This window comes from Mastigoproctus giganteus, chromosome 3, assembly GCF_048544385.1.
Source record: "Mastigoproctus giganteus isolate SK-2022 chromosome 3, ASM4854438v1, whole genome shotgun sequence".
Classification (NCBI taxonomy): domain Eukaryota; kingdom Metazoa; phylum Arthropoda; class Arachnida; order Uropygi; family Thelyphonidae; genus Mastigoproctus; species Mastigoproctus giganteus.
Window position 1 is genome coordinate 219057341 of NC_143577.1, and position 16664 is coordinate 219074004.

The window sequence follows — 16664 nt, forward strand, 5'->3', positions numbered from 1 at the left end:
AGGGTTCAGTGTTGGGTCCATTGTTGCTTTCTGTATTCATTAATGCTATTGATGATGGTATATCAGGCTTAATGTCCAAGCTTGCAGATGATACGAAGGTCAGCAGGGTTGTTAATGACACTAATGACAGTATGCTGCTGCAACAACAGGATATAGAAAAGTTGAGTAGATGCGCTGAAGGTGGCAATTGAAGTTTAACCTTGACAAATGTAAAATACTGCATATGGGAAACAGTAACCCCAGAATAACGTATCAACTGTGTGGTACTACACTGACAGTGGTAGAGAGTGAAAAGAACCTGGGGGTAATTGTGCAGGCAGATATGAAGTTTTCTGAGCAGTGCAGATAGGCTGCCAGAGTATGTCATGGTGTCTTGTCAATGATATACAGGAAATTTTCTAGCAAGGATAAGGAGGTGATTATCACTTTGTATAAGGCAATGTTCAGGCCACACCTTGAGTATTGTATACAGGTCTGGAAGCCTCATTTTAAGAAGAATGTAGAGCTGTTGGAATGAGTACAGAGAAGGGCAACAAGATTAGTGAATGGAACAAAGGGATGCCCTTGCGAAGAAATGCTTAAGAAATGCAAATTAGTGTCTGGAGACTAGGCACCTGCGAGGTGATCTAATTGAGATGTATAAAGCCTTGAATGGTTTGAGCATGCTCAATGCTGATGGGATTCTTCCTCTTTCTCAGAATAATCATCTGAGAGGGCATAAATTCAAATTGAGAAAAGACAGTTGTAAGATAGATGTGCGAAAGTTTGCCTTTAGCCAGCGGGTGGTTGATTATTGGAACAAACTTCCATCTGTCGTTGTAGAAGTTGATAGCTTAAACAGATTCAACTTAAACTAGTCAAACATTTGAAGAGAGTGGATGGGTGAAATGAGAAGGGGGGTGTGTGTGTGTGTGTGTGTGTTTTTTTTTTTTTTTTTGGCTGATGCTATATAAGCTTGCTTTCTTGCATCATGTGCAAGAAACTTGCATCACAATAAATGTCAACAGCAAGAAAACATTAGTGTTTTCGATGCTATCTTCTAGAATGAAGTTTCCCGAAAGTCAATACCTATTGGTCTTGTACATAGTCATTAAAATTCAACACATATAATGTATATCATTAACCCGAGTTATTTTCCTGCAAGACAAAGCCATTAACTCTCATAAACACAAGATTTAATTTTCAACAACAGTTCTTACAAACAACTTACAATAAATGACTCAGTAAAACTCAGAACCAAGAAAACTTTATAAACTCTTTGGTGTAACACCTCATTAAGGATCAACATTTACAATGCATTTTTGTCTCCTAAACACACTATTAGCAAAATCAGAGAAATTAGCATTAGCATTAGTAGAGGCATTTGATGCAAGAAAGCAAGCTTATGCAGCATCAGCCAAAAAAAAAAAAATAAAAACCCACTTCCACTTCACCCCTCTGTTCGTTCAAAATACCTGTCCAGCTGAGCCTTAAACTTATTTAGACTATCAACCTCCACTATAAGGGATGGAAGTCTGTTCCACCAACCAACCACCCGCTGGCTAAAGGCAAATTTCTGCACGTCTATCCTACATCTGTCTTTCCTCAATTTGAATTTATGCCCTCTCAGGTGATTATTCTGAGCTAGAGGAAGAATCCAATCAGCATTGAGCATGCTCAAACCATTCAAGGCTTTATACACCTCTATCAGATCACCTCGCTGGTGCCTAGTCTCCAGACACTATAATTTGCAAAACTTAAGCCATTCTTCGTAAGAGCAACCCTTTGTTCCATTCACTAATCTTGTTGCCCTTCTCTGTACCCGTTCCAGCAGCTCTACATCCTTCTTGAAATGAAGCCTCCAGACCTGTATACAGTACTCAAGATGTGGCCTAACCATTGCCTTATACAAGGGAATAATCACCTGCTTATCCCTGCTAGAAAAATTCCTGTATATCATTGACAAGACACCATGAGCTACTCTTGCAGCTCGTCTGCACTGCTCAGAGAACTTCATATCTGCCTGCACAATTACCCCCAGATCCTTTTCATTCTCCACCACTGTCAGTGTAGTACGGCAGAGTTGATACGTTGCTCTGTGGTTACTGTTTCCCATATGTAGTACTTTTCATTTGTCAATGTTAAACTTCATTTGCCACCTCTCAGCCCATCTGTTCAACCTTTCCAGATCCTGCTGCAGCAGCATAGCGTCAGTAGTGTCCTTAACAACCCTGCCAACCTTTGTATCATCTGCAAACTTGGACATTACACTTGATATACCATCATCAATATCATTCATAAACACCGAAAACAACAACGGACCCAACACTGAACCCTGAGGAACTCCACTAATAACATTAGTCCACGTTGAGCAGTGTCCATTGATTACCACTCTCTGTCTTCTGCCACTCAACCATCCCCTTATCCATAGCAGCAATTTGCCTCCAATGCCACACTGCTCCAATTTGTGTAGCAGTCTTCCATGTGCAACAGTATCAAAAGCCTTTCTAAGATCCAAGTATATAATATCAAAGCTATTCCCTGCATCCAGTTCTTTTGTGACTGCATCATAGTATCCAATCAAATTGGTCAGGCAAGACTTCCCCTTAACAAAACCATGCTGTGTCCGAGCTATAACTGAAGTCTTGTCTAAATGATCCTGCAGTGCTTCTTTAACCAGTGCCTCCATTAATTTTCCTGGAACAGAAGTTAAGCTCACAGGTCTATAATTACTTGTGTCAGCCTTTGATCCTCCTTTGTGAATTGGCGTCACATTTGCACATTTCCAGTCTATGGGTACCTCCCCTGAGTCCAAGGAAGCTCTTATAATTATGGCTAAGGGTTTGCTTACTTCCTTTGCTGCCTCCTTTAATATAACTGGATAGATCCCATCCACCCCGGGTGCCTTTCTTGTGTTTATCTTCAACAGTTTCTCCTCCACTTTACTCCCAGTTATTTCAAGATTCTGTAGCTTACTGCTAGAGTTGAATACACCTCTGGCATTCCCCTTGCTGAATAACTCCTCATGTGTGAATGTCGATGCAAAATATTCATTTAGTTTGTTAGCTACCTGAGCAGGATCATCAACAGTTGACCCATCATTATCAAGTGGACCAATCTGATTCATCCCCTTCCTTCTAGAGTTTACATAAGTAAAGAACTCTTTGCTGTTTTTCTTTGCATCCCTTGCTAAGGATTTCTTGTAATCTGCCTTCGCCTGCCTAACCTCCTTTGTAACTTGGTTGCATATCAACTTGTATCTATCATAGGCTTCTGTGTCATGTGTTAATTTGTAAGTATCCCATGTATTTTTCTTCTCTGCTATATGCCTCATTAGTTCATCTGACATCCATTTTGGCCTAAACCTTGAACAATATTTCTTAGTTGGTATTTAAAGCCTAGTAGCTTCCAAGATAAGTTCTTTGAATGCTTCCCATTTTGAATTTGCTGTTGGTAATTCAAGAAATGCAAGAAATTCTCTCTTGTTTCCATCAACCGTGGAAAATCAGTGGGACTATATATATATTTGTCAAAATCTGACTCAACAGCTCCACAAGGGCAAAGAGGTGATGCGGACAATCCAAGTGCATTTAATTTGGGTTTATGCTCCTGTGACCTGTAATCATAAATGTGACATATAAGCCTGGAAAAAACCATTTTAACTGCTTAGTGTATTCAAAGCCATTAGGAATAAAACTATATGTAACCCTGTCCAAAAGAACAGCATTCCATTCCAACTGCCAGTTTCTCATAAACTCATATCTTAATCTAGCAACATCCTCCTTTTCAGATAAATCTATGTTCAAAGTATATTTACCAATATTAGTTGGAGGATTCCTTTTTCGGTGATATAATAGATACTGCAGTATTATTTCATAGTAAATAGGTATTCGACCATTCAGAACCTGAAGAGCAACAGTAGAAACAGTTCTACATGCTCTACTGTCCATGTCTGTTCCTTTTCATTCCCGATGTCCCAGGCTGTGGATTCATTATAACAACACTTTAGGGTAAAATTTTATACGAAAACATTTTTTACACAAAATTTTATCAGTAGACACCCAATTAGGACGATGTTTTGTTTTTCACAAACTAAAGAATTAAAATTAATTTTCAAACAATGTTACTTTTTCTTCTTGTGAAAAATACTAAACTAGATAACTTCAATATAAGCAAAGAACATATGAACTGTGAATAAAGTATACAGCTTTTATAGGGCTCGCCAGACAGTGCAATTGATGCTAAGCAAAATTTCAGTCGTAATACAATAGCCCATGGTTCAATGTGTGCCAATATTGATCAGTTGTTCATTTCACATGTCTTTCTTTTTACAGTGTTCATTTACTGACCACAACTGAATGGACGCATATTTGTGTTGAGGCATAAAAATTGCAATTTGTTTGGATGCAAGTTTGCATTTGGGCAGTGAATGTGTTACACAGTGACTTGCTAATGCACACAAATGATAAATTTAATTTCACACAACAGGGTTTTTTTTACTGCTTAATAGCCATACTTTTACTACTTAACTAGCCATACAACTCATTAGGTGAGTACTAATGTTATGGAAGAGAAAGCCGGGTGGGAAACTTTGAGCTGCCTGCTGTTTTTCTCTCTGCTATACTGCTAGCAGAAATAAAACTTGCTGATCTTTGTTATTTCTCCACAGTATATTAATATAGGTTTACAGATTTACTTTTTATCACACCAAAAGTATATCCCTTTTTAGGGATATACTTTTCCAATTAAATAAGTTCTTAGTTTTTAATATTCACTGAAATGTGCTTCTCCAAAGGGCTACTCAACCACTAGGTCTGGAAATCTGGCACCGCTCAATTCCTGAGGGTACTGAACTGTAAAGAGTTCACTGTATAACTTAAGAAAGCATATTTTTATATGCCATAAAAAGATTTACTGTTTTTACAATTTTTAGGAAAAAAAAGGAAAGAAATTGTTTAAAATGGTGTACTTTAAATTTTTATTCTTTATTTTTACACTAGGTTGGATAGTAAGAATAATATCTTTAGTAGCAATGCACTTATTATTAAAAAAAAAAAAAAAAAAATTCCCACCTACCTCATTTCTAACATAGTGTTGCAGAGTGAGAAACTGAAACCAAAACTCTGGGAAAATTTTATATCACTGCGGAAGGGGAATTTTTACCACTCCAACATATACTTTTTATGGATATATTTTTCCAATTAAAAAAATAATTAATGATGTAGATTGAAATTAAAGATAATATTGGAGTCATTAAATTTCACACGGACATAATTCTAATGAACATTTTAATATTTAAATTTAAGGAGCAATGAACTGGGTGCATCAGCATGTTAGCTATAAGGTTAATATGAGTAGCAGTAGTGGTATGTGATGCAAGAAAGCAAGTGTATGAGCTTATGCAGCATCAGCAAAAAAAAAAACAAAAAACAAAACAATCCCCCTCTAAATGTTTGTCCGGTTCCTCTTTAAATTTATTTAACCTATCAACTTCCACAATGACAGATGGAAGTTTGTTCCATCTGCAACTGAAATTTGCCTTTAGCCCGCTGGCTAAAGACAAATTTCCGCACATCAATTCTATTTCTGTCTTTCCTCAATTTGAATTCATGCCCCCTTAGGTTTGTAATCTGAACAAGTGGAAGAATCCCATCAGAATTCAGCATGCTCAACCCATTCAAGGCCTTACACACCTCAATCAGATCACCTTGCAGGTGCCTAGTCTCCAGCGATTGCAATTTGCAGAACTTAAGCCTCTTTTGGTAAGAGGATCCTTTCATTCCCCTCACCAATCTTGTTGTCCTTCTCTGTACATGCTCAAGCAAATTTACATCCTTCCTAAAATGAGGCTTCAAGACCTGTATGCAGTACTCAAGGTGTGGCCTGACCATTGCCTTACACAGAGGGACAATCACCTTCTTTTCCCTGCTAGCAAAATTCCTACATATCATTGACAAAACTCCATGACCTTCCCCGGCAGCCTGTCGGCATTGCTCAGAAATGCCAACAGGCAGAAAACTTTCATATCTGACTGCACAATTACTCCCAGGTCTTTTTCATTTTCTTAAGTGTAGTATTGCACAGTTGATACGTTTCTCTGGGATTACTTCTACCCATATGCAGTACTTTGCATTTGTCAATGTTAAACTTCAGTCGCCACTTCTCAGCCCATCTGCCCAAATTTTCTAGATCCTGTTGCAGCAGCACACTGCCATTACTATCATTAACAATCCTGCCAACCTTTGTATCATCTGCAAACTTTGACACTAAGCCTGATATATCTTCATCAATATCATTGATAAATATACAAAACAACAGTGGACCCAACACCGAACCCTGTGGGACTCCACTAATAACATTAGTCCACAAAGAGCAGCACCCACTGATTACCACCCCCCTGTCTTCTCCCACTCAACCAACCTTTTATCCATTGTAGCAACTTACCCTTAATACCATTCTGCTCCAATTTGTACAGTAGTCTTCCATGCGCAACAGTGTCAAAAGCTTTCCTGAAATCCAATTATATGATATCAAAATTATTTTTTGCATCCAGTTCCTTTGTAACCACATCATAATATCCTATCAAATTTGTCACACAAGACTTTCCCTTAACAAATCCATGCTGTGTGTCTGAATTATTGCTGCAGTTTTGTCTAGATGATCCTGCAATGCATCTTTAATCAGCGACTCCATTATTTTACACGGAACAGAAGTTAAACTAACTGGTCTGTAATTACTCGTGTCACCCTTTGATCCTCCCTTTGTGAATTGGGGATACATTTGCACATCTCCAGTCCATGAGAGCCTCCCCTGAATCCAAGAATCATAATTATGGCTAAGGGTTTGCTTAATTCCTTTGCTGCCTCCTTTAATATAACTGGATAGATCCCATCCACCCCAGGAGGGGGGGGGGGACTGTCAAGAACAGAGAAAAATTTGGGGTGGTAGGGTCCACCAGGCGAAATGTTTGGATGGGAGGTGGGTTTCGGAATGGGAGTAAAGTCATAGGGTCAGAGTGCTCTATGTGGGGGGAATACATGGTTAGTAGTGGGGCAAGATGCTAATATTCTACTCTTATACCTCCATCTATTGTACAAAATCTTATTTTTTATATCATATAACTCATTTTCTTGGCATTGTGAATGTTCTTTGCTGTTGTATTATTTCTCAATACATAAGGGCCACCATTTTAGTCATATCTTTTGCACTGGTGGGCTAATTAGTTGTCTGCAAGGTTGACAATGCACTGAATTGTTTAACATTTGAAATGCAGTGATTCTACTGTCCTTGTTTGTCTTTTTGCTTTCCAATGAGATGGGGTTCAATGGTCAGTCTGTTTTAATTTACTTTTGTTTAACGATAGTGGTCATTTTTTTGGTTGGTTTTTTGATTCTATTTATAGTGATATTTCATTCAATTCAATCTAGGAGCCTTTAAGGGATTTCCACTAAATTTACATTAATTGGCTTGTAATCTAAATTATTTGAACAAATATTTATTTTATTTAATTTAAATTTATTTATGCTCTCATATGTACATATAATGAGAGCAAAAAAAATAATTTTTAATTATTTTTTTTGCTGAACTTTTTTGGAAAACATAGAAAATGGAAGCTATGGGATTCCAGAGCAAGATATCTCATTCACATAAGTATAGCAAGATATATCTTGCTCATAATACAGAAGGAATTAAACATATACGTATATCGACTTATTTGTATATCATGAAATATTATACTTACGCTGAAAGCACTTCATCTGTTACTAAAAAAAAAAAGTGAGAACTCTGTATATACAAAAACGAACTCATAATCAAAATAGCATGTATTCACAAAACAGTCCCACACACACAACTATAAGTTGTTAACAATAAATGAATAAAAAAATGAATATATCTTTCAGTATATTAAAATAAGCAAAGTCTATATTTAATTGTAAGAGGGAACTCATTCCAAAAGTATGCCAAACAGTTATTTTCCAAAGCAATACTTATTCCAAAGAAATTTGTTTGTAAACTATAAAGATATATCCTTTCCCCTTCTTATTATTTGATGACATAATCTTCCCACAGGTGGTGTTATGTAGCAGTCATCAAGACATTCCGCTTAGTGGCGGAAAATGATGCAAGAAAGCAAGCTTTCATTATTTCTTTACCATTGGCAAAAAAAAAAAAAAAAAAAAAAGAGCAATACATAAACAAACATCCAATTTCACCTATTCATACACTTCAATGGTCTGTCTAGTTCTGCCTTAAATTTATTTAAGAAATCAACCTCAACAACAGATGGGAGCTTGTTGGATCAATCAACCACCCGCTGGTGAAAGGCAAACTTCCACACATCTATTCTGCAACCATCCATCCTCAATTTGAATTTGAACAGGAAGAATCCCATCAGCATTGAGCTTGCTCAATCCATTCAGTCTTAAACATCTCAATCAGATCACCTCACAGGTGCCTAGTTTCCAGATGCTACAATTTGCAGAACTGAAGCCTTTCATGGTAAGAGCATCCCTCTATTCTCTTCACCAATCTCGTTGCCCTTCTCTGTACCCATTCCAGCAGACCTACATCCTTCATAAAATGAGGCCTCCAGACCTGTATGCAGTACTCAAAGTGTGAACTGACCACTGCCTTGTACAAGAGGATAATCACCTCCTTATTCCTGCTAGCAAAATTTCTGTATATCACTGACAAGACACCAGGAGCTACTCATGCAGCTTGTCTGCACTGCTCAGAAACCTTCGTATCTCACTGCACAATTATCACTAGGTCTTTTTCATTCTCCACTAACCTGAGTATAGTACCGCACAGTTGGTATGTTACTCTATGGTTACTGCTACCCACATTCAGTTTGTCAATATGAAACTTCAATTGCCATTTCTCAGCCCATCTGCTTAACTTTTCTAGATCCTGTTTCAGTAGCATACTGTCATTAACCACCCTGCCAACCTTTGTATCATCTACAAATGTGAATATTAAGCCTGATATGCCTTCATCAATATCATTGACAAATATAGAAAACAACAACAGGCCCAACACCGAAACCTGGGGGACTCCATTAATAACATTAGTCCATGAAGAGCAATGTCCATTGATTATCACTCTCTGTCTTCTCCCATGCAACCATCCCTTTATCCATAGCAGCAACTTGCCCTTAATGTCATACTGCTCCAATTTTTACAGTAGTCTTCCATGTGCAACAGTACTGAAAGCTTTCCTAAAATTCAAGTATATAATATCAAAATTATCTTTTGCATCCAATTTCTTTGTGACAACATCATAGTATCCAATCAAATTGGTCAGACAAGACTATCCCTTAATAAAACCCATGCTGTACCTAAATTATAACTGCGGTCTTGTCTAGATGATCCTGCAGTTCTTCTTTAATCAGTGACTCCATTATTTTCCCTGTAACAGGTCTGTAATTACTTGTGTCACCCTTTGATCCCCATTTGTGAATTGGGGATACATTTGCATATCTCCAGTTCATGGTGACCTCTCCCGAGTTGTTGTTGTTATTTGGTTTTTAGGAGCATTAGCAACTAAGGCCATATTGCTCTGGGGATATGCGGTGGTCATTCCCTGACCTTTCCGTATCCTCCATGTTTGGTGGTCACAGGCTAGAACCCCAGTCTAATCAAGAAGTGTGTTCAATGCACTGCTGCTCCTGCCTACCTGGCTACAGAGACACCCCCTCCCCCGAGTCTAAGGATGCTCTCAGAATTATGGCCAAGGGTTTGCTTACTTCTTTGCTGCGTTCTTTAATATGACTTGATAAATCCCACCACCCCAGGTGCTTTTCTTATTTAACTTCAATGATTTATCCTCCACTTTGCTCTCAGTTATTACAAAATCATTTAGCTCCCTGTCAAGAGTATGATAAGATCCTGGCCTGCACTGCCCTACAGAATTCCTCATGTGAATGCAGATGCAAAATACTCATTCAGTTCGTCAGCGACATGAGCAGAATCACTGACAGTCGAATCATTGATATCTAGTGGACCAATCTGATTCATCTCCTTCCTACTAAATTTTACACAAGTAAAGAAGTCTTTGCTGTTTTTCTTTGCATCCTTTGCCAAAAATTTCTCATAATCATCTGCCTTCGCTTGCCTAACCTCCTTCGTGACTTGATTAGAGACTAGCTTATATCTACCATAGGCTTCTGAGTCTCCTGATAATTTATATGCATCCATGCATTTTTCTTCTCTGCCACTAGTCTCATTAGTTCATCTGACATCTATTTAGGCCTAAACCTGAGCAGTATTTCTTATTGGTACGATAAGCCAAGATTGATTCCCCTGATTGCTTCTCATTTAGAATTTGCTGTTGCACTATCAGTTAATCCCACTGTATAGAATTTAAAAACTGTCTGAGACCACTGCAGTCACCCTTACGAAAGCAAAAATCCTTCCCTTTACCATTAATAGCAGTTACATCTTTGAGTAAATCCCACATCAGTGCAATTGATCACTGCCACATAGTAGTTCCATTATCTGCAGATTCTTAATGCACAAATAATCAATGCTGATAATCAGATCAGGAGTTACTCCCTCTGGTTGCCCCTTGAACATGCTGCTGTAGAAAAAAATCATCCAATAAACCCACAAAAGTGTGCAAGTGACCAAACCACAAAAGTGTGCGAGTGACCAACCCACAAGTTACAGTCAATATGTGCAAAGTTAAAATCCCCCATTATAAGACAATCTGATTTACTGGCCCACTCTATTGCTCTGTACAGTTGTTTGTTGTACTCATCAGAGTCATTAGGCCTATAACATACTCCTACTCTAATTTTGCCTTCCCAGTGTTTATATCACACCAAACTGACCCAACATTGGACTTCCTTAGATATTATGTGTTTCTTAACTAACAGCATAACCCCTCCTCCCTTTCTGTACACATTGTACTCCCCAAATTCCAATTCTGCAATACTTATATCTGTGTGACGCCACATCTCTGATCGCCCAACAATATCTGCCTTTGATGCTTTGACCAAATTCATAAAATTTATTACTATACTCCTAGCATTGGTGTACAATCAGGTATACATGCACCTGTTCTTACTCTTCATTACCCTAACACAGCTCATGTATTTACTTGTTCCATGATGATCTACATTATAGTATATTCTGATTTACTGGCCCTCTATTTCTCTGTACAACTTTTTTGTTGTTGTTGTTGTTGTTGATATGGAGGTTTGATGGTGCATAAGCTACTTTGGCTATAATGCGCCTATTCATTTATAATAAAAAGAAATGAAAAAGTTTCATAAATTCAGAATTGATTAAAAAGTCCAGTTTGCTTTAAGAAGTTGAAAAATTCGGAAATATCTGCGTCATCTCCAATGAGATTCTCTAAAGTTATTGGTCTACGAAGATTAACCAGTGATAGCAGGGTTGAAGTTCTGTCTTGTTCATAGTAAGGGCAGTCAATGAGAATGTTTAATACTCAGATTTATATTACAAAGTGTACACTGTGGCGGGTCATTCCCTGTGAGTAAATAAAGGTGGGTCAGGTAAGTATGTCCTATTCTTACCCTTGAAAGGACTACCTCTTCTCGTCTTGATGTGCGGACACTGGAGCGCCAAATTTTTGGATCATGTTTAAATTGAAATAGTTTATTATTAATTTGAGAGTGCCATATTGCTGTCCATTTTGACAGGCATGCAGCCTGAATGGTTAATGCATAGTCTGATGGCAGAACAGGGATATCAGTTAAGTCGAAGCTAGTTGGATTTTTTGCAGCTTTATCAGCCAGTTCATTGCCCAAAATGCCAGAATGAGCTGGAATCCAGCAGAAGGTGACCAGTTGATGGCGTTCTTCAATTTTTAGTAATATGCTTTTTATTTCATCTAGAACAGGGTGTACTTTATTTAAGGAGTTACATAAAGCCAAGATTGAGCTGAGGGAATCAGTGTAAATAACATATTTTAAAGCACAGTCAGAAGAGAGATTCTGTAAAGCTAGTTTGATAGCATATAATTCAGCTGAGAAGATACTGAATTCAGATGGCAAGGATGCTGAAATAACGGTATTTGGAAACACTGCAGCTGCTCCAACGTTTGAATTAGATTTAGAGCCGTCTGTATAAATTGGAGAAAAGTCAAGATATCTTTGAGTGTGAGCTTCGTGAAGTTGTTTGATATTTGATGTTTGTAAGGTGTTCTTTCCCCATTGAGAGAGGTAAGTGTCACAGGTCGGTATAGGAGGTGGAACCCATGGTGGTTGAGTACAAGTTGTTACCTGTTGTATGGAAAGGATGGAAACATTCCAAATTTGCATCAGTTCAAGAAGGCGAAGACCAGCTGGCTTTACTATGCTTGGTTTATTTCTGAAAAGGTTTTCTAATGGTGGATTGAACAGGTATGACTGAGTCGGATGCATGGCACAGCTTTGTATCTTGACAGCATAGTTCAATAACAGTGTTTTCCTACGCAAAGTTAGTGGGGGTTCATGGGCATCAATGTAGAGACTATGTGCTGGTGATGTTCTGAAAGCACAGAGTGAAAGTCTCAAGGCACTGTGTTGAATTGGATCAAGCCAGCGCAATGCACTCAGTCTGGCTGAATCATAGATGGGAGCTCCATAATCAAGACGGGATCTGATTAAAGCCCGATATAGCCGAAGCAGAGATGTACGATCTGCGCCCCATGTTTGGGAGGATAAAGCTCTGAGTATATTTAACTTTTTTAGACAGGAAGTACGTACATTTTTTATGTGGTCTATAAAATTTAACTTATTATCAAGTGTTAATCCTAGAAATCTGATGCTATTAGTGACCGGGATGGAGACATTATAAATTTGAAGTTCAGGATCCGGATGAAGTTTACGCTGTCTACAAAAATGGATGGCAACTGTTTTCTGCTGCGAGAGTCGATAGCCATTGAGGCTGGCCCACTGTTGTATTTTATTAAGTGATATCTGGAGCTGCCGTTCAATAGACCTCATGTTTTGGGAATGGCAGGAGATGGAAAGATCATCTGCATAAAGGTAGGTCTCAACTGTATTTGGAAGCTGATTGGTGATGGAATCTATTCTAAGAGCAAACAAAGTGGCACTCAGTACTGATCCTTGTGGTACTCCTTCTTCCTGTATAAACGTTTTGGAGAGGGCATGTTGGTACTGAACTTGAAACGATCTAGTACGTAGGAAGTTCTGTACAAATATAGGAAGGTTGCCTCGCAGACCAAGAGAGTAAAGATCACTAAGTATGCCATGCCGCCAGGTAGTGTCAAAAGCCTTCTCGATATCTATTGAAACCATTACAAGATGTTCACGTTTAACAAAGGCATTTTGAATGGCGAATTCAGCCTTGACCATAAGATCTAAGCACGACCTATTTTTACGAAAGCCATATTGGCTATGGCTCATTAGATGTTGTGACTCAATGATCCATACGAGTCTTCTGTGGACAATTTTTTCGAGGATTTTGCCCAGGCAGCTTGATAGAGAGATCGGTCTATAGCTATAGGGGTTAGTTGGATCTTTCCCAGGTTTTAGGAATGCCAAAACAGTAGAGTGATGCCAAGAAGTTGGAAAAACGTTTTCTAAAAATATACGATTGTAAAAAACCAGAAGCAGGCTTAAAGCTTTGTCATCGAGATGTTGAAGCATGACATAATAAATCCCATCTGGCCCGGCAGCACCATTGTGGGCTGTTCTAATGGCATGCAGAAGTTCAGAGTGTTGCAGAGGTTTGTTATATGGAAGAGTACGTGCGGTTTGAAATTTTATGGCATGCTTTTCTCTAGTGTTTTTAATTCGTTGGAATGATGTAGAATATGCTGATGCCGCTGATATTTCAGCAAAAGTATTGACCAAAGCATTAGCAATATCTAAGGAACTGGATAGATCTTGCCCTTTCCAGGAGAGGATTGGAGAAGGTATAGTAGGAAACTTACCAGATAACTGTCTAATTTTTTTCCATATAGTTTTCGGATCAGTGTTTCTGTTAAAGGTCAATGCAAAACGGGTCCAGGATTCTTTCTTGGCTTGCCTTTGTACATATCGTGCTTTTGCTCTTAGCTTCTTATAATTAATGAGATTGTTTGTGGTTGGACATTGCCGAAATAAATTCCAGGCTTTGATTTTTGCTTTCTTTGCTTTTGTGCATTCGTCATTCCACCAGTAATTATAATGCTTGTGACCAGGGGGATTTGATAAAGGAATTGTGTCCTTGGCCACTTTTAGGAGATGTGATGTGATGTAATCTGTTACATTATCAATATTCTGGAGCTGGATTTTTTCCTCGTCAAGAGAGATTGATGATCGAAATTTTGCCCAGTTTGCACGAACAAATTTCCATTTCCTGCGGAGTTTGTTTGAAGGAAACTGTGATATTAAAAAATTGCATATGATTGGAAGGTGGTCACTGCCCATAGGATCATTTAAAGCATACCATTCTATGATTGGGAGGAGTATTGGAGAACAAATTGAGAGATCTATTGCTGAGGTGTGTCCAGTTGGGAGTTGTATGTGAGTGTGCGCACCAGTATTGAGTAAGGTGAGGTTTTGTGACTCTAGAAAGCTTTCAACGAGTTGACCACGTGTGTCTAGTTTAGGATTACCCCATAAGGGGTGGTGTCCATTAAAATCCCCTAAAATACAGAGAGGTGGAGGTATTTGTATGAGGAGATCTTCAAGATCTTTTAAAGAGTAAGTATGGTTTGGTGGTATGTATATTGAGACAAGTGTTATTGAAATATGGAGAGTTATATGAACAGCAACAGCTTCTATTTCAGTTTGAAGTGGAATATGTTTAGTTGGGATCTTTGAATTTATTAGGATTGCTACACCACCATGGGCAGCATTTGCTGTATTACGATCTCTTTGATAAAGACAGTAGTTCTTTATTGAAGGAGAAATCTGCGAGGTAAGTTTCCTGAAGACAAAGGGCAACTGGAGAATATCGGTTAATTAGATCACAGATATCATCTGTGTTGCAACGAAAGCCTCTGCAATTCCATTGTAAAATATAAGGCATTATTTGTGTTTGATTGATGGAGATGTATCTGACTGCTTTTTGAAGGTTACTGGCTTATGATGCCTTATATTTTACAATGGAATTGCAGAGGCTTTCGTTGCAACACAGATGATATCTGTGATCTAATTAACCTAATTATCTAATTATCTTTTTTGGAGAAAACTGGCCGACCTGTGTCCATGGTTGTATCTTGAAAATTTTTCACTACATTTGTGTTTGAACTATGAGATATGGTATCTATGACTGGAGCAGGAGATGCCACTGGTATTGTCAGAGGAATATTATTTGCCTGGTCAGAGAACTTGGATTGTTGCTTAGAAAGAACATTTCTAGCCCAGTCAGAAATTGATTTGTTAGTGGGAACTGTTACATCAGTTTGAGTGGAGACTGTCTGAAATTTTTTTACAGCATTGGCATAGGTCATATTTTTGGTTATAGTAGGAGCGACTAATTTTCTCGCTTCTGGGTAACTTACTTTGTTCTCAACCTTGTATTTTACTATTTTTTTCTCGGTTTTCCACTTTTCACATGTCTTTGAATATGCAGGATGGTTACCTTTGCAATTTGGGGAGGTCATTTTTGTAGCAGTACAGTTACTTTGTATGTGATCTGAGGATCCACAATTAGGGCAGACAGGAACTCCTCTGCATACAGTTTGTGAGTGGCCATACTTTTGGCATTTGTAACACCTTAAAGGGTTTGGAATGTAAGGTCGGATGCGGCAAGGCAAAGTAAATAACCTGCTTTTACAGAGGAGGGTAAGTTAGGTGTATTGAAGGTGAGAATAATATTTCTTGTAGGTGTCAGTTGATTATCTTTTTTAGTCATTATTCTTTTTGCTTCAATTACATTCTGTCCCTGCAGTTCTTGGGTTATTTCTTCCTTGGTGACGTTCAGTAAATCCCAACTGGATATCACACCCTTAGATGAATTTAGGGTTGTGTGTGGAGATATTTTAACTGGAATGCCAGCAAAGCTTGTAAGTTGTAACAGCTTCTCGGAAAGTCTGTGGTTGGTGGTTTCTACTAGTAAGTCTCCTGATTGCAGTCTCTTCACCGTCTTGGGAGATCCTGCAATACCCTCCAGATGTTTTTGTATGACAAACGGAGACAATTTATTCATGGGCTGACTAGTAAGGGAGTGGATGATTAAGAACGACGGGCAAGGTTGCTCCATCCGATCAGTCTTTTGTCTCTTTGGATTATCGTTCACAATATCCTGATGGTCTGTGTTATCCATGATTGCTCCTTTTAGCCCTTGGCAAGTGGACTTACTTGCCAAGATTTCCGGCCCCGCCACGGGGAGGCAGGATTTTTTGTTGTACCCATCAATTATTAGGCCTATAACTCACTCCTACTGTCATATTTGCTTTCCCAGTGCTTATGTCACACCAAATTGACCCAACATTGCACTGGCCTCCCATGTCAACTGTATGTACTGCCTCTGATTTCATGTGCTTCTTAACTAAGAGAATAACCCCTCCCCTCCTCCTATCCTATCTATCATTTCTGTACATCCCACATTCAAATTCTGCATCCCTTATAACGAAGTGACGCCATGCCTATGATATCCCCAACAATGTCTGCATTCGAAGTTTTGACCAGCACTTCAAATTCAACAAATTTATTTACTATGCTCCTAGCATAATAAATAAATCAACTCAAACTCAGCTCTTTTCCACCCAGTGTGGAGAGGATG

General features: G+C 38.4%; 1 protein-coding gene across 1 annotated transcript in view; it reads right to left on the minus strand.

Annotated features, from left to right (window-relative positions):
• Nucleotides 1-16664, minus strand: part of LOC150088729 (zinc finger SWIM domain-containing protein 7-like) — a 91154-nt gene that overhangs the window by 45733 nt on the left and 28757 nt on the right. Inside the window, exon 2 of the mRNA XM_090369630.1 lies at nucleotides 7721-7742. Within this exon, the coding sequence (XP_090225756.1) occupies nucleotides 7721-7742 (22 nt within the window). The remainder of the gene's footprint in view (nucleotides 1-7720; nucleotides 7743-16664) is intronic.